General features: G+C 56.4%; 3 protein-coding genes across 8 annotated transcripts in view; 2 read left to right on the top strand and 1 right to left on the bottom strand.

Moving 5' to 3' along the window:
* Positions 1-16,078, top strand: part of DLEC1 (DLEC1 cilia and flagella associated protein) — a 71,524-nt gene extending 55,446 nt beyond the window's left edge. For 2 of the 6 annotated variants that reach the window (XM_049870733.1, XM_049870738.1), the window contains 15 exons: positions 675-872; positions 2,440-2,510; positions 2,974-3,125; positions 5,029-5,147; positions 5,683-5,753; positions 8,381-8,586; positions 8,693-8,809; positions 8,905-9,030; positions 9,137-9,231; positions 9,460-9,544; positions 9,776-9,991; positions 13,767-13,928; positions 15,271-15,424; positions 15,681-15,804; positions 15,900-16,078. In XM_049870733.1, coding sequence (XP_049726690.1) covers positions 675-872; positions 2,440-2,510; positions 2,974-3,125; positions 5,029-5,147; positions 5,683-5,753; positions 8,381-8,586; positions 8,693-8,809; positions 8,905-9,030; positions 9,137-9,231; positions 9,460-9,544; positions 9,776-9,991; positions 13,767-13,928; positions 15,271-15,424; positions 15,681-15,804; positions 15,900-16,023 — 2,020 coding nt within the window. In that variant the 3' untranslated portion in view covers positions 16,024-16,078. Of the gene's footprint in view, positions 1-674; positions 873-2,439; positions 2,511-2,973; positions 3,126-5,028; positions 5,148-5,682; positions 5,754-8,380; positions 8,587-8,692; positions 8,810-8,904; positions 9,031-9,136; positions 9,232-9,459; positions 9,545-9,775; positions 9,992-13,766; positions 13,929-15,270; positions 15,425-15,680; positions 15,805-15,899 lie in introns of those variants that run through there. The other 4 variants (XM_049870734.1, XM_049870735.1, XM_049870736.1 and 1 more) reach the window with 4 other exon arrangements.
* A 571-nt stretch (positions 16,079-16,649) lies between these two features.
* Positions 16,650-18,204, top strand: LOC126068236 (uncharacterized). The gene is made up of 3 exons (XM_049870690.1): positions 16,650-16,694; positions 16,802-17,374; positions 17,497-18,204. Exons 1-3 carry the CDS (start codon positions 16,650-16,652, stop codon positions 18,202-18,204), a joined length of 1,326 nt encoding a protein of 441 aa, XP_049726647.1.
* Positions 18,205-18,345: 141 nt separating this feature from the next.
* Positions 18,346-27,377, bottom strand: ACAA1 (acetyl-CoA acyltransferase 1). The gene is made up of 11 exons (XM_049870740.1): positions 27,106-27,377; positions 26,912-27,005; positions 25,432-25,489; positions 23,311-23,390; positions 23,016-23,058; positions 21,159-21,257; positions 20,144-20,224; positions 19,248-19,438; positions 18,913-19,092; positions 18,604-18,659; positions 18,346-18,495 (listed from the first exon to the last, which is right to left on the bottom strand). Exons 1-11 carry the CDS (start codon positions 27,280-27,282, stop codon positions 18,346-18,348), a joined length of 1,209 nt encoding a protein of 402 aa, XP_049726697.1. The 5' UTR covers positions 27,283-27,377.
* Positions 27,378-27,487: the final 110 nt, after the last annotated feature.

The raw sequence follows: 27,487 nt of genomic DNA, 5'->3' as shown, positions 1-27,487 counted from the left end.
TCCCCTACCTCATCTCTACCCTCTGTGTGGAATAGACCCCCCACCTCATCCCCATCCTCTGTGTGGAATAGACCCCCCCCACCTCATGCCCACCCTCTGTGTGGAATAGACCCCCACCTCATCCCCATCCTCTGTGTAGAATAGACCCCCACTTCATCTCCACCCTCTGTGTGGAATAGACCCCTACTTCATTTCCACCCTCTGTGTGGAACATCCCCCACCTCATCCCTACCATCTGTGTGGAACATCCCCCACCTTATCCCCACCCTCTGTGTGGAACATCCCCCACCTCATCCCCACCGTCTGTGTGTAACACCCCCCACTTCATCTCCACCCTCTGTGGGGAACATCCCCCACTCATCCCCACCCTCTCTGTGACGTTTCCCCACACAGGCATGGTGGCCAGGCAGGTAGGGGATGACAAGAGACAGGATAGTAGGCACCTCGTGCCCTCCCACACAAGGCCCAGAAGCTGAGAGACAGGCCAGTCTGCCCCTAACCGGGGAGAGCTTGGGCAGAGCTTGAGGCCTGTCTTGGTGTTGGGAGTGGGCAGGAGAGGTGGGTCTCTGGGGTGGCAGTTCAATGAGGAGGGAGCCCAAGGGTGAGGCTTCCCGTCCCACCCAAGGTGGCAGGGCTGGGTCAAGGGCAACATGTGACATGGTCCCTGTGGGCAGGGGCAGCTTCTTCAGCACAGAGCAGTGGCCAGGCCACCTGGGGGAGCTCCGCCTGGACTTTGGCTCGACAGTGCCGCTGAGGACCCCCGTGAACTGCCAGCTCATCCTGACCAATCACTCCCCGATACAGACCCCTTTCAGCCTCTATTTTGAGTACTTTGGGAGCCCTAAAAGCAGCTTGAGCAAAAAGGCCAGCCTGTAAGTTGCATGCTTTCCGAGGCAGGTCCCAGGGTGGATGTGGCTAGGTGGGCCTTCCCCCACTGACTTATGTGTGGCTCAGGTGGCCAGAGGCTGGTTGGCGTGGGAGGTGGGAGGATGTGACTTTGCAGCTTCCACTGCCCCCTTCCCAGACAATGAACAGCCTTCTGGGAGAGACAGCCATGTGGTCATTTCTCCTCAGCCTGGCCCGCTGAGGCAGAGGGCTTCTAATAGACCTGGAAGTATTTGGGCCTGTGGAAGAGGTGGAATTTCCTCAAGGGGAGGGAACTGTGTAGGCAAAGGTGTGGCAGTGAGGGAGCCCGTGTATGTTTAGGGAACAGAGAACGGCATATCTGGGCTGATGTGTGGAGGGCTGGGCAGGGAAGAGATCCACTGTGGATGCCCAACAGATAAGACAGAGATCAGCAAAGCTGCTGTGGTCAACAGCAAAGGCAAGACCTGGAGCACTGTACACACACACACGCCAGACCTGGAGCACTGTATACACACACACACACACACAGGTGAGACCTGGAGCACTGTGCACACACACACTCACAGGTGAGACCTGGAGCACTGTACACACACACACACACACAGGCAAGACCTGGAGCACTGTGCACACACACACACACACAGGTGAGACCTGGAGCATTGTACACACACACACACAGGCGAGACCTGGAGCACTGTACACACACACACACAGGCGAGACCTGGAGCACGGTACACACACACACACACACACACACACAGGCGAGACCTGGAGCACTGTACACACACACACACACAGGCGAGACCTGGAGCATTATACACACACACACACACACACACAGGCGAGACCTGGAGCACTGTACACACACACACACGCTGGAGCCTGCTAGTCCTGGCTCAGAAAAGCCAATTGTTAAATATTCAAACATTTTGCAAGGCTAAAGCTGGAAATCAGCCACAGTGAGAGTATTTACCCCACAGAAATAGCAAACACTGCAAATAAGACTTTTTCTCTCTTTTCCTTTCCTGGAGAGCCTAGTTTCCAGCACACTGCTGCATGACACCTTACACATAGTTTCCTAAGACATCAGACCCCAACTTTACAAACCACTGCCACGAGTAGTGGAGCCAAGAATAGTTTCTAAGCCACAAACTTTTCCACTCTGGCAGAGTTAGTGTGCATCTGAGGCTGGGAGATGTCAGCAGAAAGACTGAAAAGGGGGCTGTTTCAGAAGACTGGGCCAGAGAGGGGGAGGGTTTGTATCCAGGGGTCACCAGGCCTCAGAGCCTGTGGGCGAGGGGAGGAGCCTGTGGTCCCAGAGCCTTCCTAGGGGTCGGGGGCTGGCAAGTGGCCTGCAGCTGGGGACACCCAGGGCCCCTGATGGGGTGTTCTGGAAGCAAAGACTGGGGAAGGAGGTGAGGAGGAGACCTGAGCAGCTTTCCTGGGAAGAGAAAGCAGGGCTTCCCTCCCAGGCTGGGCACCTGGAAGGGTGCTGCTTGTCATGGGCGGAGGCTCAGGGCTGGGACGGGTTTGGATATCTTGATGCTGTTCCTACATTTCTGTCTCGTAAAGCCCTGACATAGCCCCTGCTCTGCTAAAGACAGCCCGGATGCGAGAGCAATTAGCCAAACGCGAGCAGCTAGGTAAGAGCCACCAGGGCGAGTGCTGCTGGGTGCAGGTGGTGGCCAGAGCTGGGCTTCCCATGGCCTTATGGGGATATGGGCAGGACCAGAGACCCATACATGTCTTTCGCAGCCTAGGTCACCAGGATGACTGTGGCCTTTCACCTGACAGGCCCCTCTCTCGGGGAAGGCTATCTCCCTGCTAGGCCTTAGCCTGGGCACAGGGCCTGGATTTGATTTGGGATGGGTGAGGCCCATAAGGGAGGGCTCTGACAGGGCCTGGCCTCTTAGGTGAGAGGCTAACCAGGCAGGGCCCTGAGCCCACTAGCCCCTGGGCTCTGGGCTCCCAGGATGAGGGCATGTTTAGCCTGACCAAGGCCAGGCTGCAGAGTGACTTGTCTGGGACACTGCTTTGCTGACACCTGAGGGTTTGGACCTCACTCCCACCCAGGGCCCTGAATCTCTACTCTCAATCCTCCCCCAGGTTTTATGGAAAGCATGTTGTCTCACAGGAAAGGAGCTGCCTTTTTCCCCCACATTTCCCGAGGCATGCTGGGAGCCTACCAGCAGCTAAGCATTGACATCACAGGCTGTGCAAACATGTGGGGCGAGTACTGGGACAACCTTGTCTGCGTGGTAAGGGCATGCCAATGACAGCAGCCTGGGTATGGGGGAGCTGGCCCTGGCTTCACCTTCAGGCTCTCTGCCCTCTAACACCTGACCCTCAGCCTCTCAAATCTTACCAGGCGGAAAGGTGAAGGCCACCAAGCTCACGATGGGCATTCACTTCTGCAGGGACCTCCGGGGTGGAGGGCGAGAAGGTTCGGGCAGAACAGCTATTACTCACGAGCAGTAGAACCTTCCACACCTTTTCCCATGAGGTGCAGGGCTGGGGCCACACTGAAGAGGGCAGAGGGGTCAGATGGGCCACTGCCTGGGCCAGGAGCCCAGAGGGAAATGGTCGAGGCCTGAAGTGGGAAGTGAGGCTGGTGAGTCAGACAGTTAACAGCCTTCCAGAGCCGCATCCTCACCTAGCCCTCTGGGCATCCATTCCTTCACCCGTGGGTCTAGCTATTTACTCATTCATTCTCTACGTGTGGCCCACTGCACTGGGGGGACCCAGGGATGAATGAGACACCAGGTGATGCCTTCAGGGAGCTTCTAATTTAGTGTGGGGGGAGAGAGGTGTATACATTATTCTATAGCATTTAGTTACTGCATTTACTATTTAGTAAATTGAACAGGCTAATTATAGTAGATAGTTGGTGTAGATGGTTTGTATTATGCATGACAAAGGGTTGGTCACCTTAATATGCAAAGAAAAACGAAACCTGTTGCTGCTGAGTCGATTCTGATTCATGTCAACCCTGTAGGACAGAGTAGAACTGCCCCACAGTGTTTCCAAGGAGAGGCTGGTGGATTCGAACTGCCAACCTTTTGGTCAGCAGCTGAGCTTTTAATGACTCTGCCACCAGGGCTCCTAATATACAGAGTTCTTAAATAACAATAAGGAGGAATAAAGCATCTCAGATGGGCAGAGAATTTGGACAATTCACAGAAAGACAAATACAGATAGCCAATAAATATATAAAATGTCAACACCACCAGTAATTAAAGAAATGCAAACTAAAACAACAATGAAGTACTAGTTTCAACATGCAGCCAAACTTTAAACGTGGTTGGCGAAGGCGCAGGGAAGGGGTGCCCTGGGGCCCTGCAGCCCTGTGGCGGTCAGTGAGCACGCCCTCCTGCAGGCGCTTTTGGAGTATGCTGGGTACCCACATTTACAGTTTCCCAAAGGTAACAAGTGGATACGTGTACAAATAACTTCATGCCAGGTTCCCTTTTCTTCTCAGCGTTGTCTGCAGTAGAAAGAGGGTGAGACAGAAGGGAGCCGGGTGGGCAGGGAGGGAGACAAACAACTTAAAGTGTCCCTGCCCTGCCCCCCTTGAGGATTGAATGAAGACTTGGGGATGTATCCATGCAGCTTGTGAAATGAGGCTGTAAATCTTTATTATTAAAATTGTTTAACTTGCATTATGAGAAAAGATAAGATCATAAAAAAGACAGAAAGCATGACCCGCGTGCTCCCCATTTAGGCATGTATTTGATCGCACCAAAGACAGTCTGGGCAGCTATGCGCTAAATGTTAACAGTGAGCTGTACTGGGAAGGCAGGACTCAGGGTTATTATCACATTCTGTATTTTAAATACCAGTATTTATGACTTTGTATTGTCAGAGAAAGACAGTAAAATTCTTTCCAAAGGACAGAAATTTGATAGAAGGGACCGTGGGAGAGCCAACTTCAGACAGGGGATCTGTGCAAGCCACGGGGCTGGGGAGGAGAGTGGGGATGGGAGGAAAGGAAAGGGAAACCAGGCTGGGAGGCGGGCAGCCCCAGGCCATTGGGTCTGGTGTGGGTGTCAGATGGCTGGGACCAAGCTGCAGAGGCCCTGGGCTGGCTGGAAGAGTGGAAGGGGAGCTGGGGAACATGGTGGTAGACGGGGACAGGAGTGACAGGCCTTTGTGTGTTTGCAGGTGGGAGAGCTGCCCCCCGCAGTCATCCCCGTGCACATGGCGGTGGTGGGCTGCCCCATCAGCTCCCTGAGGACCACCTACTACACTGTTGACCGGTCCCACAAGGAGCCCATTATCAGGTGCTTAACCACAGCCTTGTCCTCTGCTCCCAGACGGCCCCTGAAGCCCTCTGGCCTGAGCTCCCTCTGCCTTCCAGCCTGGGCTGCCCACGTAGGCTTGCTCTCCAGCTGGGTGGGTACCGTTTGGGGTCACCCAGCAAGAAGATGCTGGGACAGGGCTGGCTTGGAGGAGATAGACCTCGGGGGACATGGCCATCATCTGCACGTCTCTGAGGGCCTTTGAGTTGTAGGAGTAAGTGGTCAGGATGGCCCAAAGTCAGTGCCAGACCCGGGCCCCTGACACCAGCTGAGCTGGACTCAGTACGATTGGCACAGTATGGGGTGGGGGTTGTAGGCCATGAGCAGCCCCAAGTCAGAGTTCACCAGGCACTGGGTGGGAAGGCCTTCAGCACGGGGTCTCGGTGACTCAGGAACGAGGACAGACCACAGTGGTGGCTCCTCCGTGCCTGAGGCTCCCTACCCCCAGCCCCCATCCCATCAGCCTGCAGGGTGTGCCTAGCTGGGGCTGTGCTGAGCCTGGCCTCCCCGCCCCCAGGTTTGGCACTCAGATCTCTGGAGGAGACACAGTCACTCGGGTCCTTCGCCTCAACAACTCCAGCCCCTGTGGTGAGACACCCACAAGATAAGTCGGGGCTCTTGCTACAGGCTGTGCCTTGTGGTAGCTGGGTTGGGAAGGGAGATGGGGCTTGGATCTGCTGACCCATGAACAGGACCCAGGAGTCCAGGTGGCCTGTGGTTACCAAGGGGGAGGCACCCTTGGGCCAAGGTGGGGAGGAGGTGACCAAACCAGCCCAGGGCTGTCAGAGAGCGACTTGAGTCCTTGAGGACAAGCCTTGCCCTTGCCCAGCCTTGGGCCCCTCTATTTTGATGGAGCCACAGGTGGGCACGTCAGGGTCACTCCAGGGACAGACACTTCCAGGGGGCCCAGTTTCATTGCTTCAGCCTCAGTAGTACCTGAGCTGCAGGCCAGGCGCTCTGCAAGGTGCTGGGGTGCAGAGGGAGTGGGACTGCGGTGTCTCCCAAGGGCTTCTGCCCTGATGGCGGGAAGACATGCCCATGAGCTGCCAGAGTGCGGAGTGTGCGGATGTGACTGGAGGGGAGGTCACAGTGCTGGTGCGGTAGGTCGAGGGGACCCAAGCCAGGTTTCCCTGGGGGAGGGAGGGCACTTCTGCTGACTCCTTGGCCTGCGGGGAGCGAATGGGGCTGAGGAGTGTTGCGGGCAACTGGGAGAGCTTACGGACAGCTCAGAGACCTGAGGGGGACAGGCACATTTGAGGAGCCAGCCTGTGGAACACTGAAGGGACCCTGAGGCTGGAGCCCACCCTAGGCCAGCTGACTCAGGGTCTGTATGGGCAGGCCCCTCAGGTGATTGCAATGCACGGTCAGGGCGGAGAGCAGCTGCTGTAGGACCTCTGGGACCTGTGTGTCTCCTAGATGCGTGCAGTTGTGAAAGAGTGTGCTGCAGTCAGCCACCTTACCCCATCTTCACCAGGCTCTCCTTGCATTTCTGGCAGTTTTGCTCTGTGTTTAGCTGCTCTGTAGGGTCGCTATGAGTAAGAATCGACTCGGCGGCACTGGGTTTGGTTCGGCACTTGAGTATCGGGTTGTCTTTTGTCATCCCATAATGCTTCTCTTTGACCCCCTTAGTGCCTTCAACCTTGAATTCCACCTTGCCTTATATTAGCATTGCCACCCCTGATGTCTGCTTATTGGATTTGCCTGGTACCACCTCCCCACCCCCTTTTCACCGTCTGTGACCTTGTGTTTTTGTAAGCAGAGAGCTGAGTGTTTTTTTAAAAACTCAGTCTGATGTTCTCCCATCTCTTAATGGAAAAAGTCAGCCGATTCATGTGTTTTTTTTTCATCTTATCTTGTGATCTATTTTACTTTATTTTCTTACTTCTTCTTGCTGATTAGATCAAATTACGATTTATTCTATCCTCCCTTTGTTAAATTTGGAATTTTTGGCCTACTTTCCTCTCCTTCAGTAGTTACCTCCCCTCTCTTGGCGCTCATAATCAGATGCGCATTTCTCTGTCTCTGCTTGAGTGCTCACTGAACTTCAGGGTGTGGAGGTTATTGGTGACCTTGGTGGGAGTGATTTTGGTAGGTATAATAAATACAAGAAACACGGTCAGGGGCCTTGGGTGTGGTGTTCCCTAGGCCAGGCCCAGAGCCATGTGTTTTAGTTACATGAGGAGTAGATGAGAAGGGAGGACGGGGAGGTGATTACAGACAACTTGTCCTAGAAGCTGACCGTGAAAGGAGGAAAGGAGGTGGTCCCTGGAGGGTGTCATCTGGCTTAGGGTGGTCTGTCCATGACGGGGGAGTTCTGAGTGTGTTTAAGTGATGTTGGGATGGGGCCAGGAGAAATGAGAGCCTGAGGATACAAGAGAGAGGGGGTACTGGACATGGCTGGTCCCCAAGAAGAGGGGGCAGGGTTGAAGGCAGAAGGGAAGGGGATGATGGCATAGATGTAGACACATGGGACAGGATCTGAGGGACTTCCTGATCTGAGACTTCAGGGAGGTGAGACAAGCATCAGGGAGGCAGATAAAGGTGTCAGTGGGGAGCAGGGGAGACTTGACAGTGTTGTGGTACAGGCTGGGAAGGAAAACTAAATAGGAACATGGAAGGATGAGGACAGACTTATGGGGGTGACAGTCTGCTCAGCTTCGGGGATTTTCTCTGGTGGCGTCCAGAGGAAAGTTCAGTTCATCCAGGTTAGGTTTTACCAGAAGGTGGAAGGATGGAGGGTCCTGGCAAGACAGAGGTTGGGGTGGCGCCTCCTGAAACTAGCCTGGCTGGGGAAGGAATTGAAAGCCAACGGGGCTAATAGAGGAGGGAGAGAAGTCAGGGGGTGCAGAGGTTGGAGGGCCCAGGGAGGTCAGTAAAGAGGCCTGCAGGAGAGGCGGCTGTGGAGAGAACGGAGTGCCTGGATTCCTGCATTGGGACTTGGAGGTGACAACCGGCTCTCATGACCTGGAGGCCCTGAATTGACAGTGATGAGGAAGACTGAAGGTGATGTGGCCAGGTCGAATAAGCCTGTAAAGACCTTTCTTTCTTAACAAGAAGAATTGCCTAGAGGTGGCATTAGAGAGGAAGGCAGGCCCCCTTCCACCCTGTGTGTAGAACAGGCTGCCTCTGTTTGAGGGGCTCTGGGGAGGAGGCAGCCTAGGGAGGTCCATCTTCACCTTTCCTGTTCCTTGCCCTTGCTCCCATATCTGCCCCAGACATCCGCCTGGACTGGGAGACATATGTCCCAGAAGACAAGGAGGAGCGGCTGGTGGACCTGCTGGTATTTTATGGGCCACCCTTCCCATTGCGTGACCAAGCTGGGAATGAGCTCGTGTGCCCTGAGACCCCTGAGACCAGCGTCTTCTCCTGGTCCCCATGTCCCTCCAATGTGTCGGACTCCAGCCATGAAGCTGCCCAGTCTGTGAGCAGAGGGTGGTGGGCGAGGTGGGCTGGCCACTCTGAGGGCTGCTGAGGTGCGGGCAGTGGGCCAGTTGGACCTGTGTGAGCCTGCGGACTCCTGACGACAGGCCGAGAGCAGCCCCAGTGGCAGCAGCAGGGCCACACAGAAGATTATCTCGGTCATCATGCAGGAGCATGACGGGGTGCCCTGCAGCCACCTGTATGCTGTCAGCCCTAAGCAGGTGGTGAGTCGGATTGGGAGCTGGGAGCTGCCTTGCGGAGTCTGTGCTGGCTGGCCAGTGGGCATGGGGCAGTGCTGAGGCTGCTGTGTCTGTGCCAGGTGGTCCCCGCTGGGGGCAGCAGCACCATCTCCATTTCCTTCACACCCATGGTCCTCAGCCCTGACATCCTGAACAACGTGGAGTGTACTGGCTACGCCCTGGGCTTCATGAGCTTGGACAGTGAGGTGAGTCCTCCTGGCCTGGGCTGGGGGCCACCACTATACCTGCCTGCTGGATAGCACCTGGCTGCTCAGCCCAGGCCCCACCAGTGAGCAGGCTTGGGCTCGGCAGGTGGAAAGGGAAATTCCGGGGAGGAGGCGCCGTCTGCAGGACTTTGACGTGGGACCCCTGAGACTGGACCTGCATGGCTACGTGAGGCCTGCACAGTGAGTCCACTGGGCTGCCCTGCTGCCCTCCATCCCCTCGTGGGGAACACCCTCACTGCACACTGGTGGGGACCAGTCAGGATTCTGGGAGCAAGAGCAATAGGAATGGAAGGAAGAAGCCAGCAGGGATTCCAGGGGAAGAGTGGCCAGGGGCTAGATGAGCAGAGTAGGGGTGGCCAGGAGGCCCCAGAGGCCTGAGCTGGCCCCGTGGTGCCTGTTGTTGAGCAGGCTAAGTGTGGAGCTGGATTACGGAGGCAGCATGGAATTCCACTACCAGGCCAGTGACCTCATCCCTGGACAGCCCTACTCTGGGGTGAGTGTGTTGCCACCCCAGCCCCATCCATTTACCTGTGTCTCAAATGTCCCTCTGGGCCCTCCTTGGGCATAGGCCTGACACTCAGTCCTCTCCTCCAACGTTTCCACCCCCACACCTGGCCATGGGCTTGAGGAGATGAGGGAGATGCATCTTCAAACTTTTCCCCACCATGGTCATCTACCCACTACCTGAAGCTGACTTCCCCTCCCCCCATCTGTGGCTGCACAGGTGCTGAGTGAGCTGGTGACCACCCACCACCTGAAGCTGACCAACACTACAGAAATCCCACACTACTTCCGGCTCCGGGTCTCCAAGCCCTTCTCCATTTCTCAAGATGGGGCTGGCCTGATTGCTCCTAGCCCTGACCAGGAGCAAGAGTGTGAGGAGGAGGAGAGAGCAGAAGAGGGCAAGCTGCTGGTGGTCCAGCCACAGGAGAACATGCTGGTCAGTGAGGGTTCAGCAGGTGCTCACTCTGGGCACATACTCACCTGGGCCAGATGGCACCTTCTTGTTGCACGCACACATTGGCATCCACACAACACACCTACACATGCCATCCTCACATGCATGTACCCAGACACAAGCACATGGGCATTTGTATCCAGACACGACTGCACGTATGGCCCCGCCATGCCCTGGAGAGTCACATACACTCACTGTGTGCTCCCTCCCACTAGACACGCCATCAGAGGCAATATTGACAGACAAAACAATAGAAGAATTCAGGAAGACAATACAAGAACAAAACCACAAAGTAAATAGACAATTAGAAACTATACAGAAACAGCAGCTGAAAATTTCAATAAAATTTGAGAAATAGACAATAGGATATAGGAGCAGAATTGAATTACTGGAAGATAGACTTGGCAAAATTGAGAACAAATCTTTGACACCAATTTGCTTAAGGAAAAATCAGAAAAAAGAATGAAGAAAAATTAAGAAAGCCTAAGAATTTGTGGGACGCTATCAAGAAGAAAAATTTGCACACGATTGGAGTTCCAGAACAGGGGGAGGCAATGGAAAACACAGAATTGTAAAAGACTTGCTGTCAGAAAATTTCCCTTATATCATGAAAGACGAGATACTATCCATCCAAGAAGCTCAGCAAATCCCTTACAGGATAGACCCCAAAACAAAGTCACCAAGACATATCATAGTCAAACTTACCAAAACCAAAGACAAAGAAAGAATCCTGAGAGCAGCTCGGGAAAATGAAAAATCACCTGCAAAGGGGAAACAATAAGACTAAGCTCTGTTAATCGGCAGAAACCACGCAGGCAAGGAGGCAATGGGATGATGTATGTAACACCTTGAAAGAAAAAAAATGCCAACCAAAAAAAAATTCAGCAAAATTCTCTCTCAAATATGATGGAGAAATTAGGACATTTCCAGATAAACAGAAATGAATTTGTAAAAACCAGACCAACCTTACAAGAAATATTAAAGGGAGTCCTTTTCTTATGGATTGAATTGTGTCCCCTCAAAATGTGTGTCAATTTGGCTAGGCCATGATTCCCAGTATTGTGTGGCTGTCCACCATTTTGTGGTCTGATTATCCTATGTGTTGCAAATCCTACCCTCTATGGTATCAATGAAGCAGGATTAGAAGCAGTTATGTTAATGAGGCAGGACTCAATCTACAGGATTAGGTTGTATCTTGAGTCAGTCTCTTTCGAGATATAAAAGAAAGAATCAAGCAGAGAGAAGGACCTCATTACCACCAAGCAAGAAGAGCCAGGAGTGGAGTGCATCCTTTGGATCCAGGGTCCCTGTGCTGAGAAGCTCCTGGACGAGGGGAAGATTGATGACAAAGACCTTCCCCCAGATCCAACAGAGAAAGAGAAAGCCTTCCCCTGGAGCTGGTGCCCTGAATTCAGACTTCTAGCCTCCTGAACTGTGAGAAAATAAATTTTTGCTTGTTAAAACCAGATAGCAGCTCTAGATAACTAAGACACCTTCAGACAGAGAAACATCAACATCAGATAGCAACCTGAGATTAGGACACAGGACAGTATCAGCCAGATACCAATCCAGATAAAGAATCCCCAAAATTAAACCAAAACTGAAAATAGGGAACCAGAGACGTCAATCTGTAAATGATGACAATGTCAAAACAAAAATGGGGAATAAATGGTCTAGTTACAGAACTTTCCTATGGAGAGGAAATCAAGGTGCTATCAAGAAATGACTTTTAAATTTAGGAATATAAAGATAAATTTCAAGATAACCACAAAGAAAGTCGACAAACCTACTCATCAGAATCAAAAAGAAAAATGTAGGCAACACGGGCCCTCTACACAGGTGACTTACATATGCCTTTTTGTACGACACACACCGTGTGCACGTGTACATTTGTCCCAGAAATGCACCCAGATCCCCTCTTCTCTTCGTCCTCACTGTCAGTGTGCTGGTGGAGGCCAGCACATTCCCGTTTGCATGCTCTACTTTGCACATGGACTCCCTCCCTTCTCACAAGCCACACTCAACGATTCTTTTCTGGCTCTGCTGAGCTCATGGTCTGACTGCCATCTTGCCATAAATGTAAGGCACTCCAGGTCCCAGTGTGATTTTCCCTCTTCTGACAGGGCATCAGTGATAACAGGATTCTGGGTTTTCAGGGGCAAAGGGACCCTGGGAATACCAGGGTCTAGTAGGAACCATTATCTCTTTCTTCCTGGGTTTCCAAGGCTTATGGAAGGAGGACGGGCCACAGTCTGTCTGCGTGGTAGGTTCCCTGGTTGTATGTGGCCAGGCAGCACTCTCTCTCCTCACCCTCTTTGTCAGAGGCCCCTCTTTGTCCCTGTCCTCCGAGAGCTCCCCTCAGGCTGGTGCTCCTGGAGCTCTGGGCTGGGCCTCGACTCGCTCTGCACATTCCTGGGGTATCTTGCCCACTTTGGGGCTTTAGTGAGTAGCCACATTCTCACTTCTAAAATGCATGCTTCTGGGTGTGTGAGCAGGGGCGGGGCACCTGCTATGGGCTAGGCACTGTGCTTCGCAGTGGAACTACAGGGGTGCTAAGACATGAACCCTTCCCCACCTCTCCTTGGAATAGGGGAGACAGACACAGATCTGCAAAAGGTAGGAAGAAGGGCACTCTTGACCCATTCAGCATCTGTTCCACTGGGGGAAACCCAAAGGCACAGCTAGAGGCCCCCATGACATGGCAGTTAGTCACTGATACTTAAAATCCTTGGGCGCTCTGAGGGAGCCCAGAGGTTCCCAGAGAAAGGACACCATGAAATGGCACTACATCTCATTCTCCATGCTGACAATGCCCTGGTGTCTGGCTCCTGTCCAGAATTTTCTCCCAACCTCTAGACCCAAACTCAACCTGTCCAAACTGAATTCCCCATCTCTGCCCACCCCCTGCCGTCCCACACCTGCGTCCTTTCAGTGGTGACACTTCCTTTCAGCAACCACCACCTCCTTCTACCACCTTTTCCTCATCTTTGATGCCGCTCTCTGACCAGCCACCAAGCCCTGTTGATACCCCTCCTGAATCTCTCTCAACACCACTCTCATCGCTGTACCCGTATCCTGGTCTAGGACAATGGTATCCAAGTCTAGCGACACGTCAGTGGCCCTTAGGAAGCTTGTTAAAATGCAAGTTACAGGCCCTGCCTTCAGAGATGTGGAGGTCTGGGCCAAGGCCCAAGAATCTGTATTTTTACAAGTACCTCCACCTCCCTTGATTCTAGTCCCAAGGACCTGTGTTTGGGAATAAGTGCACCTTCTCTGGCTTTGACGACAGCCTCGGCCCCTAACTGCCATCCTCACAGCTACTCATGCTCCCTGTACCCACCCTGCCCTGTAGCAGAGTGACCTTTGTGAAAGGCTGACATCCTCAGAATGAAGACAGAGTCCTTACCTTGGCCGTCCAGCCTGACCACAGCCCTGGTCATGCTAGGTGGCAAAGGCCCATCTGCTTACTTGTCTGCCCCCTTAGCCTCTGGGGCCCCTGAGGCAGGCACAGCCTGAGTCCAGCACTGATGGGGTGCTGGGCACGGAGGAGGTACTGGGCAGTGTCTGTGAAATGCACTAGGTGGGCCCTGGGTGGTGGGTGGGAGGCACACTGCCTGGCTGTTGGCTGGGCAGGGTGGAGCAGGTCTGGGCCCTGTGGGCTGAGCTGGGAACGTGGTGGGCCTGCAGGGGCAGTGGGAGAGAGAGAGGACAGAGCTCTCTGAGCAGCCTGAGGGATGGCATGTCCACGTCTCCTCAGGTGAACGTGTCCTTCTCGCTGTCCTTGGAGCTGCTGTCCTACCAGAAGCTCCCAGCCGACCAGATGCTGCCTGGAGTGAGGATCCAGCAGACCGAGCGCGGAGAAAAAGAGATGGTGTTTACGCAGAACCTGCTGCTGAAGTACACCAACCAGACCACTCAGGCGAGTCCCAGGCCTGGCCCCGACGCTGGGGAGGGTAGAGCCAGGCTGGGCCCTGCTCTGGTGGGCTCAGAGGAGGGCAAGCCCAGGCAGGGCCCTCAGAAACAGAGGAGCCCTCAGCTGCTGCCTTCAGCGCAGAAGGGTGAGATGGGGTGCCATTATATGATGTCCTTTCTCTGGGAACCCTGGAAACGGGCCTTGCACATGGACAGGAGGGTCATCCCATCCTTGCCTGTCCCAAGAGCAGATCAAGTCCTGTAGGACTGGAAAACCAGGGGAGGCTCCCTGGAGAAGGAGGCATGTGAGGACTGCACACGTTCAATCAGGAGAAACGGGAAACCACACTGAGAGTCAGGCTGAGGGAATGACCTGACGTGTGGGGACGGTCAGCGGCAGAGGCAAGTGAGGGATCCTTGTAGGCTTGTGTGAGGCTTGGACCAGGCTGAGCACCGCAGGCCTTGTTCCACACCATAGACCTCATTCCAGGCCCCAGGCCTCGTTCCACGCCACAGGCCTCGCTCCACGCCACAGGCCTCGCTCCACGCCACAGGCCTCATTCCACGCCACAGGCCTCATTCCACGCCACAGTCATCCCACACCACAGGCCTCGATCCACACCACAGGCCTCATTCCACACTGGCCTCGTTCCACACCACAGGCCTCATTCCATGCCACATATCTCGCTCCTTGCCACAAGCCTCATTCCACGCCATAGGCCTGAAGGTCCCAGGGCTGCGGGGTGGAGGCTAGCTGGGGACCCACTGGGAGTTCAGCCAGGAGGTATGGGTGAGGAGTGTAAAGAAATGGCCAGGGGGTGGGTTCAAGATGCCAGAAGGACGAGCTGGACACTGGGGCCCGCGGGAGGTCTCTCAAGCCTGGTGCCTGGGCAGCTGCTGGGGCTGAGCAGGTGGGAGGAGCGGAGGCTGGGAATGCCAGGGATGCCGCATGCCAATGCCGAGGGCAATGGGGGGAGACTGCCAGTAGGTCAGAGCACAGGGGGTCCTGAGGCCAAGGGGAGCAGAGGGCTGAGCCTTGGGGCCCACACGGGAGGAGGGAGGAGTGGTGGGGAAGGCGGGCTCCCTTTCAGGGAGCAGAAACTGACAAGCTTGGTCGGGGTGAGGGGGCAGGGGCAGCAGGAGCAGACGGATTCCCCCGTGCAGAATCCCACCAGCACCAGCCCCCTTTTGCCCACTATGCCCCCTTTTGCCCACTGTGGTGCCACCTGGCACCCTCCTCACAAGCTTCAGGGGGTCAGCGAGGGACCTTGTGTCCAAGACCCTGGCTCAGCCCAGCTGAGTGGGCCAGGCTGCCCAGTGCCCACCATGCTGAAGGACCTGCCCCACAGGTGGTACCCCTGCGGGCCACTGTGGCTGTGCCCGAGCTGCAGCTCTCCACCAGCTGGGTGGACTTCGGGACCTGTTTTGTGAACCAGATGCAGGTCCGAGAGGTCTACCTGATGAACCTGAGTGGCTGCCGGAGCTACTGGGCTGTGCTGATGGGTAAGTCCTGCCCTCCTTCCTGCTCACTGCTCCCCTGTGGGGCTGGGCCAAGATCCCCAGGAAAGGTTGGTGCAGCTGGGAATTCCTACACAGATGGCCAGTTCCCATTCTAAGGGATCCCCAGGGTTTCCCCGTCCTGTGGGGCTGGGCAAGGCAGGTATCCACCTGGGAGGTGGAGCAAGCCTGGCTGTTGAAGGTTTCCTGGGGTAGTACAAGGAGCTGTCAGGTCCATATGTCCTTCCCACCCCCCCTGCAGGCCAGCAGGAGCCAGCCAAGGGCAGGGTGGCCTTTGGGGTATCCCCGAGCAGTGGGCTGCTGGAGGCACGACGGGTCAACGCGCCCCCATCCTCCGTCACCCTGCGGGTTGTCTTCACTGCCAGGTACAGCCCCTCAGCCTCCCTGGCTCTGCCCACAGGCCTGGAGACCCTGGCCAGGGGCCTCCTCCTAACCTCAGCACTCACACCGCTCCCCACAGGAGCACTGAGCTGTATGAATCCACGCTGGTGGTGGAAGGCATGCTGGGTGAGAAGACCTGCACCCTGCGGCTCCGGGGCCAAGGCTCTTACGACGAGAAATACATGACCTCCCACCAGCTTTGAGGCTCTCCCCCCATCCCCAGCTCCAGGCCTCCAGCTTTAGAAATAAACATGGTCTCTCGCCAAGGAGCAGGTCTGCTGGGCAGGGGCACAGACTGGGGGGCTGGCAGGAGCTGGTGTCCCAGGTGTCTGTAGGCTTTGAGCAGTTCCTTGGGTGAAGGAGTACATCCCAGGGCAGTGGAATGAAGAATTACAGCCATTCTTACGCTCACATTGAGCTGAGAGAACCAGCAAGACAACAATGACGCTTAGAAAAAAAACACAGCCACCAAGATAAGACAGCACACATTTACTGTGTCCATTCACCTCTTACCCCTAGAATTACCCGGTGGCCCTGTGGTCTGGATGACCTAGGCCAACTTGGTCCGGCCCAATGAGAGGCGGCAGCCCTGCCGTCTATTCACTCTACTGCATGTTCAGGGTTCACATTTTCTAAATTTGTTGAAGTGCCTTGATTTGCCCACCACCACCACCAGTGCTCGGTTTTCCCGTGTGGCTTCACATACAGTGTTGATCTCTTGCCACCAGAGCAGGGCTGTCTGGGTAGCAACCCTAGCCCGCCAGCCACCTGGGGCCTCACTCAGCTCCCAGGGTACTCAAAGACAGCAGCAGCTCCCATTCCGGTCCCCATGCACATGGATACCACCCCGTACGCCCTGTGGAAGCAAAACCATGTTGGCTGGGCAAAGGCACAGAGGACAGAGGCTCAAACACCAAGCCATCCCCAGATGTGACTTCATTGAACCTCCTAAGAGAGCCAGGCTGAGCTGCATGGACCAAGGCCTTCCTGGGCACTGAGGAACATCCCGGACCAGCTCTACGGGCACACGGTATTCTGCCTGCCTGCCTGCCTGCCAGAGGAGCCTCCCGGGCCAGATCTACGGGCACACGGTGTTCTGCCTGCCTACCAGAGGAGCCTCCCGGACCAGACCTACGGGCACACAGTGTTCTGCCTGCCTGCCAGAGGGGCCTCCCGGGCCAGACCTATGGGCACACAGTATTCTGCCTGCCTGCCTGCCTGCCTGCCAGAGGAGCCTCCCGGGCCAGACCTACGGGCACACGGTGTTCTGCCTGTCTGCCTGCCTGCCTGCCAGAGGAGCCTCCCGGACCAGACCTACGGGCACACAGTATTCTGCCTGCCTGCCAGAGGATCCTCCCGGGCCAGACCTACGGGCACACAGTGTTCTGCCTGTCTGCCTGCCTGCCTGCCTACCAGAGGAGCCTCCCGGGCCAGACCTACGGGCACACGGTGTTCTGCCTGTCTGCCTGCCTGCCTGCCAGAGGAGCCTCCCGGACCAGACCTACGGGCACACAGTATTCTGCCTGCCTGCCAGAGGAGCCTCCCGGGCCAGACCTACAGGCACACAGTGTTCTGCCTGCCTGCCTGCCTGCCTGCCTGCCAGAGGAGCCTCCTGGACCAGACCTACGGGCACACAGTATTCTGCCTGCCTGCCAGAGGAGCCTCCCGGACCAGACCTACGGGCACACAGTGTTCTGCCTGCCTGCCAGAGGATCCTCCCGGGCCAGACCTACGGGCACACAGTGTTCTGCCTGCCTGCCAGAGGAGCCTCCCGGGCCAGACCTACAGGCACACAGTGTTCTGCCTGCCTGCCAGAGGAGCCTCCTGGGCCAGACCTACGGGCACACGGTATTCTGCCTGTCTGCCTGCCTGCCTGCCTACCAGAGGAGCCTCCCGGGCCAGACCTACAGGCACACGGTGTTCTGCCTGTCTGCCTGCCTGCCTGCCAGAGGAGCCTCCCGGACCAGACCTACGGGCACACAGTATTCTGCCTGCCTGCCTGCCTGCCTGCCTGCCAGAGGAGCCTCCCGGGCCAGACCTACAGGCACACAGCGTTCTGCCTGCCTGCCTGCCTGCCTGCCAGAGGAGCCTCCTGGACTAGACCTACGGGCACACAGTATTCTGCCTGCCTGCCAGAGGATCCTCCCGGGCCAGACCTACGGGCACACAGTGTTCTGCCTGCCTGCCAGAGGAGCCTCCCGGGCCAGACCTATGGGCACACAGTATTCTGCCTGCCTGCCTGCCTGCCAGAGGAGCCTCCCGGACCAGACCTACGGGCACACGGTGTTCTGCCTGCCTGCCTGCCTGCCTGCCAGAGGAGCCTCCTGGACCAGATCTATGGGCACACGGTATTCTGCCTGCCTGCCCTGGCACACACAGGGTAGCAGATGCTGCCGCAGGCATGATCTCCTTCAAAGGTGGCCCCTAGGGAACACAGGGATCATTCCCCTGCACTCTGAAGTCAGAGTTATCACCGCCCCCTGGTACCCCAGCTCGGAATACTGAGACCCCCGTGAGGGGCAGCCTCACCTCTTCCCACGGCGCTTCAGCTCGTTGAGCAGTGTGATGACCTGTCGTGCCCCGGTGCAGCCCAGTGGGTGGCCCAAGGCTACTGCACCCCCCAGAGGGTTCACCTTCTCAGGAGGGATTTTTAGCTTCTCCACACAGTAGACAGCCTAGAAGGAGACCGAGCTTCAGTTACAGCCCTCCTACACCTGCACTGCTTACCTGCTGGCTCAGCTAGGCTGCCAGGGCCCAGGCAGTGCTGAGAGACAAAGGCTCACCTGGCTGGCAAATGCCTCGTTGATCTCAAAGATGTCCACATCATCCAGTGTCAGCCCTGCAGGCAAGGGGATAAAGCCTCAGTTGACCCAGTGACCCTTAGCAGGACTCTCCCTGGGCCTCACCCCACCCATGCCCTGCAGGCCGCCTGGTGTGTCTGTCCAGAAGGGCAAGCAGTACCAGGTGTGGGGCCACCAAGGATTTGGGTGTGGGTACTGGCCTGTCCCACCCCCACCTGTCCGCCTACCCCCAGCACCGGCATGCAGGATAGGAGTGGGATCCAGATCCAGGGTAGGAGGGGGCCGTCTTACCTGCTTTCTGCAAAGCTACAGGGATGGCATAGGCAGGCCCAATGCCCATGATGTTCGGCGGGACCCCTACCACTGCATAGGACCTCAGGACCCCAAGGATGGGAAGGCCCAACTCTTCTGCCTTAGACCTCCGCGCCAGCAGGATAGCGGCCGCCCCGTCACTCACCTGGCTGGAGTTTCCTAGGGGTAAACCACAGGCGTGAGGAGACCCCAGGGCAGGACTGAGGCGGTCTGGCCCTCTCACATCCACCTCACCCAGATGCCTGGCCTCCAGACTCCAGAGTAGAACACCCAGCATGGCCGTGGTCCCTTCCCAACGCCCAGCCCAGTCTCACCGGCTGTGGTAGAGCCACCCTCCTTGAAGGCAGGCTTCAGTTTGGCCAGGCCCTCCATGGTGGTGTTGGCACGGATGCCCTCATCTTGGGCCACGGTGATGGTTCTCTCGGTGCCCTTGTCATCGTGGACCGTGGTGGTCACGGGCACAATCTCAGCCTGGAACCAGCCCTTGCTCTGGGCTCTGGCTGCCCTGCCAGTGCCACGGACAGAGAGTCTCAGGCCCCCGGGGATGGGAGGCGTGGCCGAGGCCTCTCAGGCCTTCTTTGCCATCAGCCCCAATCCCAACCACTGAGGAGAGGAGAGGGCTTGAGGGTGGGATGGCTGGTCTGACTGAGACCTCCACTCAAGAGGCAGAGGGACCAAGCCTGCTGTGTCTCTGCCAAAGCTGAAGATGGCACCTCACGAATACTCAGGCCTGGCTCTACCAGCTTTTCTATTGAGGTTCTACCTTGCCAACCTCAGCCTGCCCCCACCCAGAGGCCTGAGCCCCTGGAGCTTCTCTGATGGCAGCCTCAGCCTCAGAATGCTACCCCAGACTCAGGCATGGTTCAGAGGCAAGGATGCTGGGTCCCCTCATACTGCTGGCCCCATTCCAGAGAAGCCTGTGGCTACCATGTCCAATCACCAAACCGTAGCCAGGCAGAGTCCTGGCCCTCATTATGTCCCCAGTAATAGGGAAACTGAGGCCCAGGTAGTGAGAAGATGAACAAGGTGAACAAACAGTAAGATGACACACAAGTGCCATCAACCCACAGTGGCCTGGTCCTTTCGCGGCTGTCCCTATCAAGAGGCACAAGGCTTGGACACCCCTCACTGCCCAGCGGTGCCCTCAGGACGGTTCCACCTCAGACCAGGCAGGTCAGCCCTTCACATGTCCAGTCCAGGCAGTGCTCACTTCTGCTGGGAAGCCAGTGCGAAGGTGTCCTGCTTCTCCCGGGAAATGCCAAACTGCTCAGCCACATTCTCTGAGGTTATCCTGGAACACAAGCCAACAGTGTGGGCTTGGCCTGGCAGTCTACAGGATGGCAGGGGCTGGGACAGGCTGCAGGGCTGTGCCTGAACTCTGGGCCCTGGGCTTAGGCAGGGGAGGGCAGGAGGGCCCATCCATGCCACGGGGACAGTGGTGATGACTGGGAGGTAGGGGCGCAGAGAGGGAGTCAGCACTGCTGGCCCCACCCCAAGAGAGAGAGCAGCCTGTGTGGGGGCAGGATGTGGGCAAAGGAGGGTGTTTGTCCCTGGGTGTGCAGCCTCAGCACAGTGAAGGACACAGGAGGGCATGAGTGGGATCCTAGCGGCTACACTTGGCCTTCTCCTGTGCCTCAAGGAAAACTGCTTTAATGTGGGGTGATGACAACTCAGATTCCCTCTGCAAAGGCTACACCCAGGCTCCCCACTCCCCTCATCCTGGAAACCCAGGGCCAGGCTAGCATTCCAGCCTGGGCTCCTAGCTCCACAGGCTTCCCTCAGAGACAGGGACCTGGGTGTGGGGGCAGCCAAGCCGTGCCCCTCTCTGAGTTCAAACCTCCTCAGACGTCCAGAGTCTAGGAGTCCCTCCGGCAGAGCCTGGGAATGGCCCTGGCAGCAGGGCTCAGGTGCTGTGCTGACGCAGCACTCCTGACATCACGTCATGGGGCCATTTCCTCCCCACCTCCTTCTCAACTCTCTAGGCCTCTGAGGCTTTGGGGTGCTGCTGCCATTGTCCCTCCTGTGACTGAGCCCCTCAGGGTGGGAGTGACAGGCTGGGCCCAGGGCCTCAGGAGGGGAAATCAAGGGCAGCATCAAGTTCCTACCCCATGGTCCCTGAGGCGCAGACCCAGCCCTGAGGCAGGCAGCCAGAGGTAGCCAGAGTTCCTCAGCCCCTACTCCAGGCAGGAGCTGAGAGGGCACATGGAGCTATGGGGGGCACTCACCCCATAGGAATCAGGCAGTCTCTGGCCTTCTCGTTCTCTGCCAAGCGCGAAGTAATATTTCCAGGGTTCACTCCGCCAGCCAGGGACATGGACTCCACCCTGAGGAGGGGAGGAGGTGAGTGCCAGCAGGGGTCCCTGAGGGACAGCTGTGTATCTGCCAAGTGCTGGGAAACAGCCAAGACGCCCTCAGGAAATCCAGTGGGCCTCCTGGGAGCCAAAGGCAGGGCACCTGGCCAGCGAGGCTGAGGTGGGGGGCAGGGCCACTGAGCCCCGTCTCCACCTCTCCGCCAGCCCCCAGGACAAAGCACTGCACAGTCTGTACTCCTGGGGAGAGGGCCATGCTCTCCTAAGGCAATCACTTCTGCAGTCTATCAGGAGTCCCCAGGGGAAGCTTCCTAGTGTCCTCCACCAGAAATCCAAAAAGCCCAGACCTTGTTCTCAGAGACTTCAGGTTCAGAGCAGGAAGTGACAGGTATTCAAAAAGTTAAGCACGAAGCTACAGTGAGCTGCCTGACCTGCACAGAAAAGAAGGCGCTGGGGCTGAGAGGACAGCGAGACCTCAGCTGAGTGCAGTCAGGGCCTCAAGGAGGTCAGGCCACAATGCCTCCAAGGATAACAGAAAGCCTCGACTGAGTGCTCTGCACGTGGCAGCACTGTCAGAGGCTCTTTTCATGGGTGAGAGAGCTTCTAATATGTGATACACACCCCAAAAGCGTAAGGTATTGTTACTCCATCTTCTCATCAACTTCAGCAGGGCTGAGGAAGGTGTCCCTGGTTACAGACAGGGACACTGATGCCCAGAGAGGCTGACTAGCTTGTCCACAGTCACCCAGCCAGTACCCAATGTAGGCAGTCTGGCCCCAAACCCTGTGCCAACTAGGATGCCCTGGCTACAAGGCTTCACAGCCAATGTCTGTGGTGAACATTCAGCCTGTGTTGTGGGCGTCCTGGCCCAGACCCTTAGGACCCTAGTGACAGGTCCTGAACCTGTCTGGGGACTCAGACTCCCCTTAAGAAACTCATGAAGGCTCCAGTCCTTCTCCCCAAGTTACCGCCCTCCAGTAAGACTGAGGGACATGGGAGAAATCAAAGTCAGACTGAGCAGTAAACCTCGCTTGGCCAAAGTCCCCACGGTGTGGTCTCGGCTTTACATTTAACTGCAGACACAAGGGCAGTACCTCCCAGTACCAGCAGCACTGCCCGAGACCTGGGCTGGCGATGCTTCCAATCAAGAAACACTCTGAAGAGGAGCTTTTGGCACCGGGCCGCTCACCTCCCCACACCAGACGCCCGCTCCAGTCTGGGCTCTGGCTCTCTCCCTTCCCCGGAGGCACTGCCCAGTACAACCCCTGTGGCTTCATACGCTGCAGCCAATGGTGGAGACAACCTAGGCAGAGGTGACAGTAACCTAGCCAAGCAAGATCTGACCATGTCCCTCAGAACCCAGTAGGCAACTGAAGTTTCCAGCTGGGCATCACAGCAGGGCTACAGGGACACATAGCCCAGTAAGACAAAGAGACTAACAATGCAGTAGGTGGCTGCCCCCAGCTTTGGCGGACCAAAACTCTCAGCAGCATCACGAAGTAGCAAAGGCCGCACCAGGAAACCAAGTGGTGCAAGAAGGAAGCTCTTAAAGGCCAGTCTCCCCTCCCTGCCACCGTGGAAAGCTGTGAAGGATTCTTGAACAGCCAGAGCTGGGGGCCATCCTAAGCGGCATCTGTAGAAACTCACTGCCAGCCAGCTGCCTAAACAGGCCGAGGAGAAGCCGGAAGTCATAGCCTCTGAGAACTCGGGACACGGAAATTAGTTCTATTGTCACAAGGTGGTTAATAAGCTCTGGCAGAAAGAAATTCTTACCCACAGGCCATGCCAATGTCATAAGACCCGCTTCTGATGCCACCTGCAACAAAAGCATTTCATAAACATCCTTCGCCACAGTCCATCTGATCAGGACTAGCGGAGGCTCAGCCCCACCTCGAGCCCCAGCCTCAGAGATGGAAGACCCAGGAGTGTCCAAGAAAGGCTGGGGGCAGTGACAAGGGGCACTCCTTCTATGGTTAGAGTCCTCTCAGAAATCCCATTGCTCCCCCAGTGGAGAGTGACTCTGCTGACCCAGACCCACGGGGCCAGGACCAAGGCTGGCACAACTTACCAGCTATGCTGGCCACTGCCTGCAGCCCGGACGAGCACTGCCTGTTGACACTGGACAAGGGCACAGTCTCTGGGATGTCACTGAAAACAGAAGGGGAGACCGCAGAGTGAGCAGCCCCCTCTCCCTGCCAGGCTCTCATGCTCCTAGCCAATACAACTGTACCCATCAAAGACGGGGCGCACAAGCCCAGCAGCCCTCCTCGACTCAGGGCTAGATCTGTAGAGTGGGTAGTGGGCAGCCAGTGGGCAGGTCCCATTCCTGCACGTGCTTGCTCCCCAGGGCCCAAAGCACATTACATTCTGTGATTCTCCTCAGAGGCCAAGCACAGCTCAAGGGCAGGGAAGGCTGAGCCATAAACAAAAAAACCTGTTGTTATCCTGTGGAATATGACTCACAGTGATCCTATAAGACAAAGTAGAACTGCCCCATAGGGTTTCCAAGGAGCAGTAGGTAGATTCAAATCGGGTCTTTTGGTAAGCATCAAGCTCTTAACCACTGCACCACCAGGGCTCCATTTGGGCCATAGGAATTCTTTTTTTCTCCCTTTGGAGATTTCAAGAATAAAAAACTATACATTTCCGTTCCCCAAAATACAGAAAAGAGAGCCTGTTGCTAGAACAGTAGAAAAAATGTCTAAAGCTGTGAGGCCAGAAACCACCCCCACTCCTCAGCTTTACTGGCAACCATATGGTTGAAGGAGTATGCCCCAACTCTCCCTGGGAAGCCTGTTCCCACCAGCAGAAAGAGCTCTGATAGGCACCGTGTGTTCTAACATCCCTTGCCCTGATGGGTTCCCCCAGCCTCTCCCGCTGGTCCCAGCCCTGGGAGCTGCCTCGGGCTCCCCCTCCCTGTGTAACCTGCTCTGGCCAGTAGTACAAAGCCCTGGAGAGCTCTGGGACTCAGAGCCTCGGGGGGCAAAAGCGCCATGGTAATTCTGTTGTGCAGCTGGGGTTGGGAGGGTCCGGCCAGGCTCTGTGGAGAGCCCCTCGGGTAAATAGCCTCTTGGGGCTGTGCAGCCTGTCTAACCCTCCCCAAGACTACTAACCCCTAGCACCCGGTTACCACCCTTTCATCCATCCAGCAGGTATTCACTGAATGTCTCCCGTCTCCCGCCCAAGTACGTACGGTAAAGCAGGGCCGACCAACACGCAGAAAAGGAGTCAACTAGTAGGATCTGGAACAATCAGGCGTGATAACAAGCTCCATCACGAGGAAGCACATGGCTAGCTACTGGAGAGGAAGGGGCTCTTATCTGAAGCTTAGGGACTCAGGGAAGTCATGATAAAATGATGAGACTGTTTGGACAGGGTTAAGTAAGGGCAGAGGAGGCAGGGACAATCCAGGGGGCACAGAATGATCAGAGCAGGGAGGGCAGCAGGCTGACCCACTGGAAGTCAGGGCTAGTGAGCAGCTGGGAGATGAGGCTAGAAAGTAAGTCTGGAGCCAGGGCGTGGGAGGCCTTGAACTCCCAGCTAAGCAGTCTTAATCTCTCATGGTCTCTATAAGATTTTTTGGTTTGTCTTTCTATTCCGTCTCTAGCCAATGTCCCCAGTATTTCTCCCCTACGAAGCTGAAAGTAAAAGACTAAGTTGTCCTTAAATCTCCACATGAAAATAACTTAAGCTCTCACCCTGACCCAGGCCACTGCTATTAAAGGGGAAAGTCACCAGGAGCCTTCCTGGGCCACCCTCTTCCCTGGGGGTTCTGCCCTGTCCCCAAGTCCCTGCTAAGGGGATGTAACCAGCGATCCCAGCTTGCGCAATTAGCAAAAAAGCTCAAAGTCACTCCTCAGCCTGCCAACCTGGTTATTTAATTGACGAGAACAGAGTCCACTCACAAAAGGCAAAACAACAAGCTGACTGTGGCTAAAAATTAGGGCCACGGAGAGCTGTCGCTCCAGGCCCAAAAGCCCCGTGTCCCCTGGCTCAGCACCCATAACACACCCTCCCTTCAGAGTAGGGGAAAGGCTGAGACCACAAGAGAAGGGTTCCAAGGACTCTGGTTGTCTCGGGGTTTGGTGTCCAGCCTGATCCTCCACCATCCACAGGCTGAGTTCCCTGGAGTCTGGACCCACCCAAGAGTCAACATGACCAGCCCAGAGCTAGAACTAGAAAAGTTTACCTCAGAAACTGGGCGATTCGAGCCATGACTGCCCCGGCCCCTGGCTGAAGTACATTTCCTGTGGACAACAAACCTCTGTTCAGTGCCAGGCGGCCTTCTGGGCACTGAGGCACCGTTGTGAATACCAAAGAGGGACATGTCAGCTCTTTCTTCAGGAACACAGGCCCTCGGCAGGCTCACTTGAGTCTCTGGAATTTCAGGGTCTGCGGCAGGGGGAGCCAGCCATAGAGCAGCTTGTCCTGCCTGGTCATACACCAGCCTCTGACTCCAAGGGTCCCAAGCCCACTTACCCACCCACCCTGCTTCTCCACATCAGTGCAGACTGGACAGGTTGCCTGCCTTTAAAGGTGATGTGTAAGAGTTTAGGGAAAGAAGAATGCAAACCTTGAAGTGTAACATAACTGGTCCTGTCAGGAAAATGTTTCTGGAAAAACTACCTCCGAGCCCTGCTATCATTTCTGTGACAGTAATTCCTGACTTAGGGGTGGCATTTGTTTGAGAGACTCTACCCCACCCCCCAGTGCCGTCGGGTCGATTCCGGCTCATAGCGACCCTACAGCCGTATGTTCTAAATTTTGAGGCCAGAGGTGGGAAAAAGAGTTGGACTGAAGCTCTGAAGAACCTGGGTTTAGTTCCTAGCTCTGTTGCAAACCTCCTGGGCCTCGGTTTCTTCATCTGTAAATGAAGGATTGGACTAGATGAGTTTTTTTTTTTTTTTTTTATTGTTTTTGGTGAAAGCTTACACAGGAAATTGTGTTCTCATTTAACAATTTCTATACGTATTGTTCAGAAACCCTGGTGGTGTAGTGGTTAAGTGCTAAGGCTGCTAACCAGAGGGTCTGCAGTTCAAATCCGCCAGGCACTCCTTGGAAACTCTATGGGGCAGTTCTACTCTGTCCTATAGGGTCGCTCTGAGTCGGAATCGACTCGATGGCACTGGGTTTGGTTTTTTGGCTTGGTATACATATTGTTCAGTGACATTAATCACGATTTATCAGCATTCTCTTTACTTCCACTTCGGTTGTTCTGTTGCCGTTAATCTAGCTTCCCTATCCCCCCCAGCCTTCTCATTAGTCTAATATGTTAACCTTTTGGTTTCATCTAAACGATTACTTTGAAAAGCACTGTAGCCACGGATGACATTATTTATTTTACGGGCCAATCTGTCGTTTGGCTGAGAAGTGACCTCTAGGAGTGCTTAAAGTTCTAGATTTAAAGGGTATCCCGGGGCGACAGAGGGCTTTGACGCTTCCTGTCCCTGCACAGACGGCATGTGGGCGGGTAGACGGCTCTAGTCTCCTGCCCCCTCGGGTGTCCTCACGACCCGGCCGAGTGACCCCCGCTTCCTAGCCCACCGAACAGAACGTGCTCGCAGAGCGCGGAGCCTGGCGCTACCGGGGGCTTCGACGCGCCTCAGTGACAGCAGGGGCGGGGGCTGCGGGGGCTGCGGGAACGCGACGGCGGCCCGGGGTGCGCTCACCCACGCAGATGTCCCCCAGCTGGGCCGGACTCAGCCCCACGTCCTGGAGAACCGCGGTCAACACGGTCGAGAGGAGCTCGTCCGGGGTGGTGTCCTGCAGCGGGAAGCGGGGCGGTGACCCCTGCGCCCTCCCCAGCCCCGCGCCGCCCGCCCCGCGCGCCCCGCGCCACCCGCCCCGCGCGCCCAGGACGCACCTTGAAGCCGCCGCGGCCCCCTCGGCCGATGGCCGTGCGCCGCCCGTGCACCACCACCACGTCCGCGGCTGAGGCCGCCGGGGCGCCGCTCAGGCACCGCTCGGCCCGCAGCGCAGGCCCCGGGTGGGCGTCGGGCTGGCCCCGCAGGTGTCCCAGCACCACCCCCAGCCTCTCCATCGCGACCCGGCGTCCGGCTCGCCAGCACCTCGCGCCGCGCACAACGTCGGCACCGACAGAGCCAGCGCGCGCAGGCGCAGATATGGCCGCGTCCGTCCTCCGGAGCCCCGCCCACCTCCGCCGGAACCAACCAGGAGCCGACTCCACCTCCAAGCCGGCCGTCCAAAGCGGGGCCCGCGTCCCAGCCCAGATCTTTCCGCTCAAA

This window comes from Elephas maximus, chromosome 27 (assembly GCF_024166365.1).
Source record: "Elephas maximus indicus isolate mEleMax1 chromosome 27, mEleMax1 primary haplotype, whole genome shotgun sequence".
Lineage (NCBI taxonomy): Eukaryota > Metazoa > Chordata > Mammalia > Proboscidea > Elephantidae > Elephas > Elephas maximus.
The sequence above is the reverse complement of the archived record's forward strand: the minus strand, read 5'-3'. Positions and strand labels throughout refer to the sequence as shown.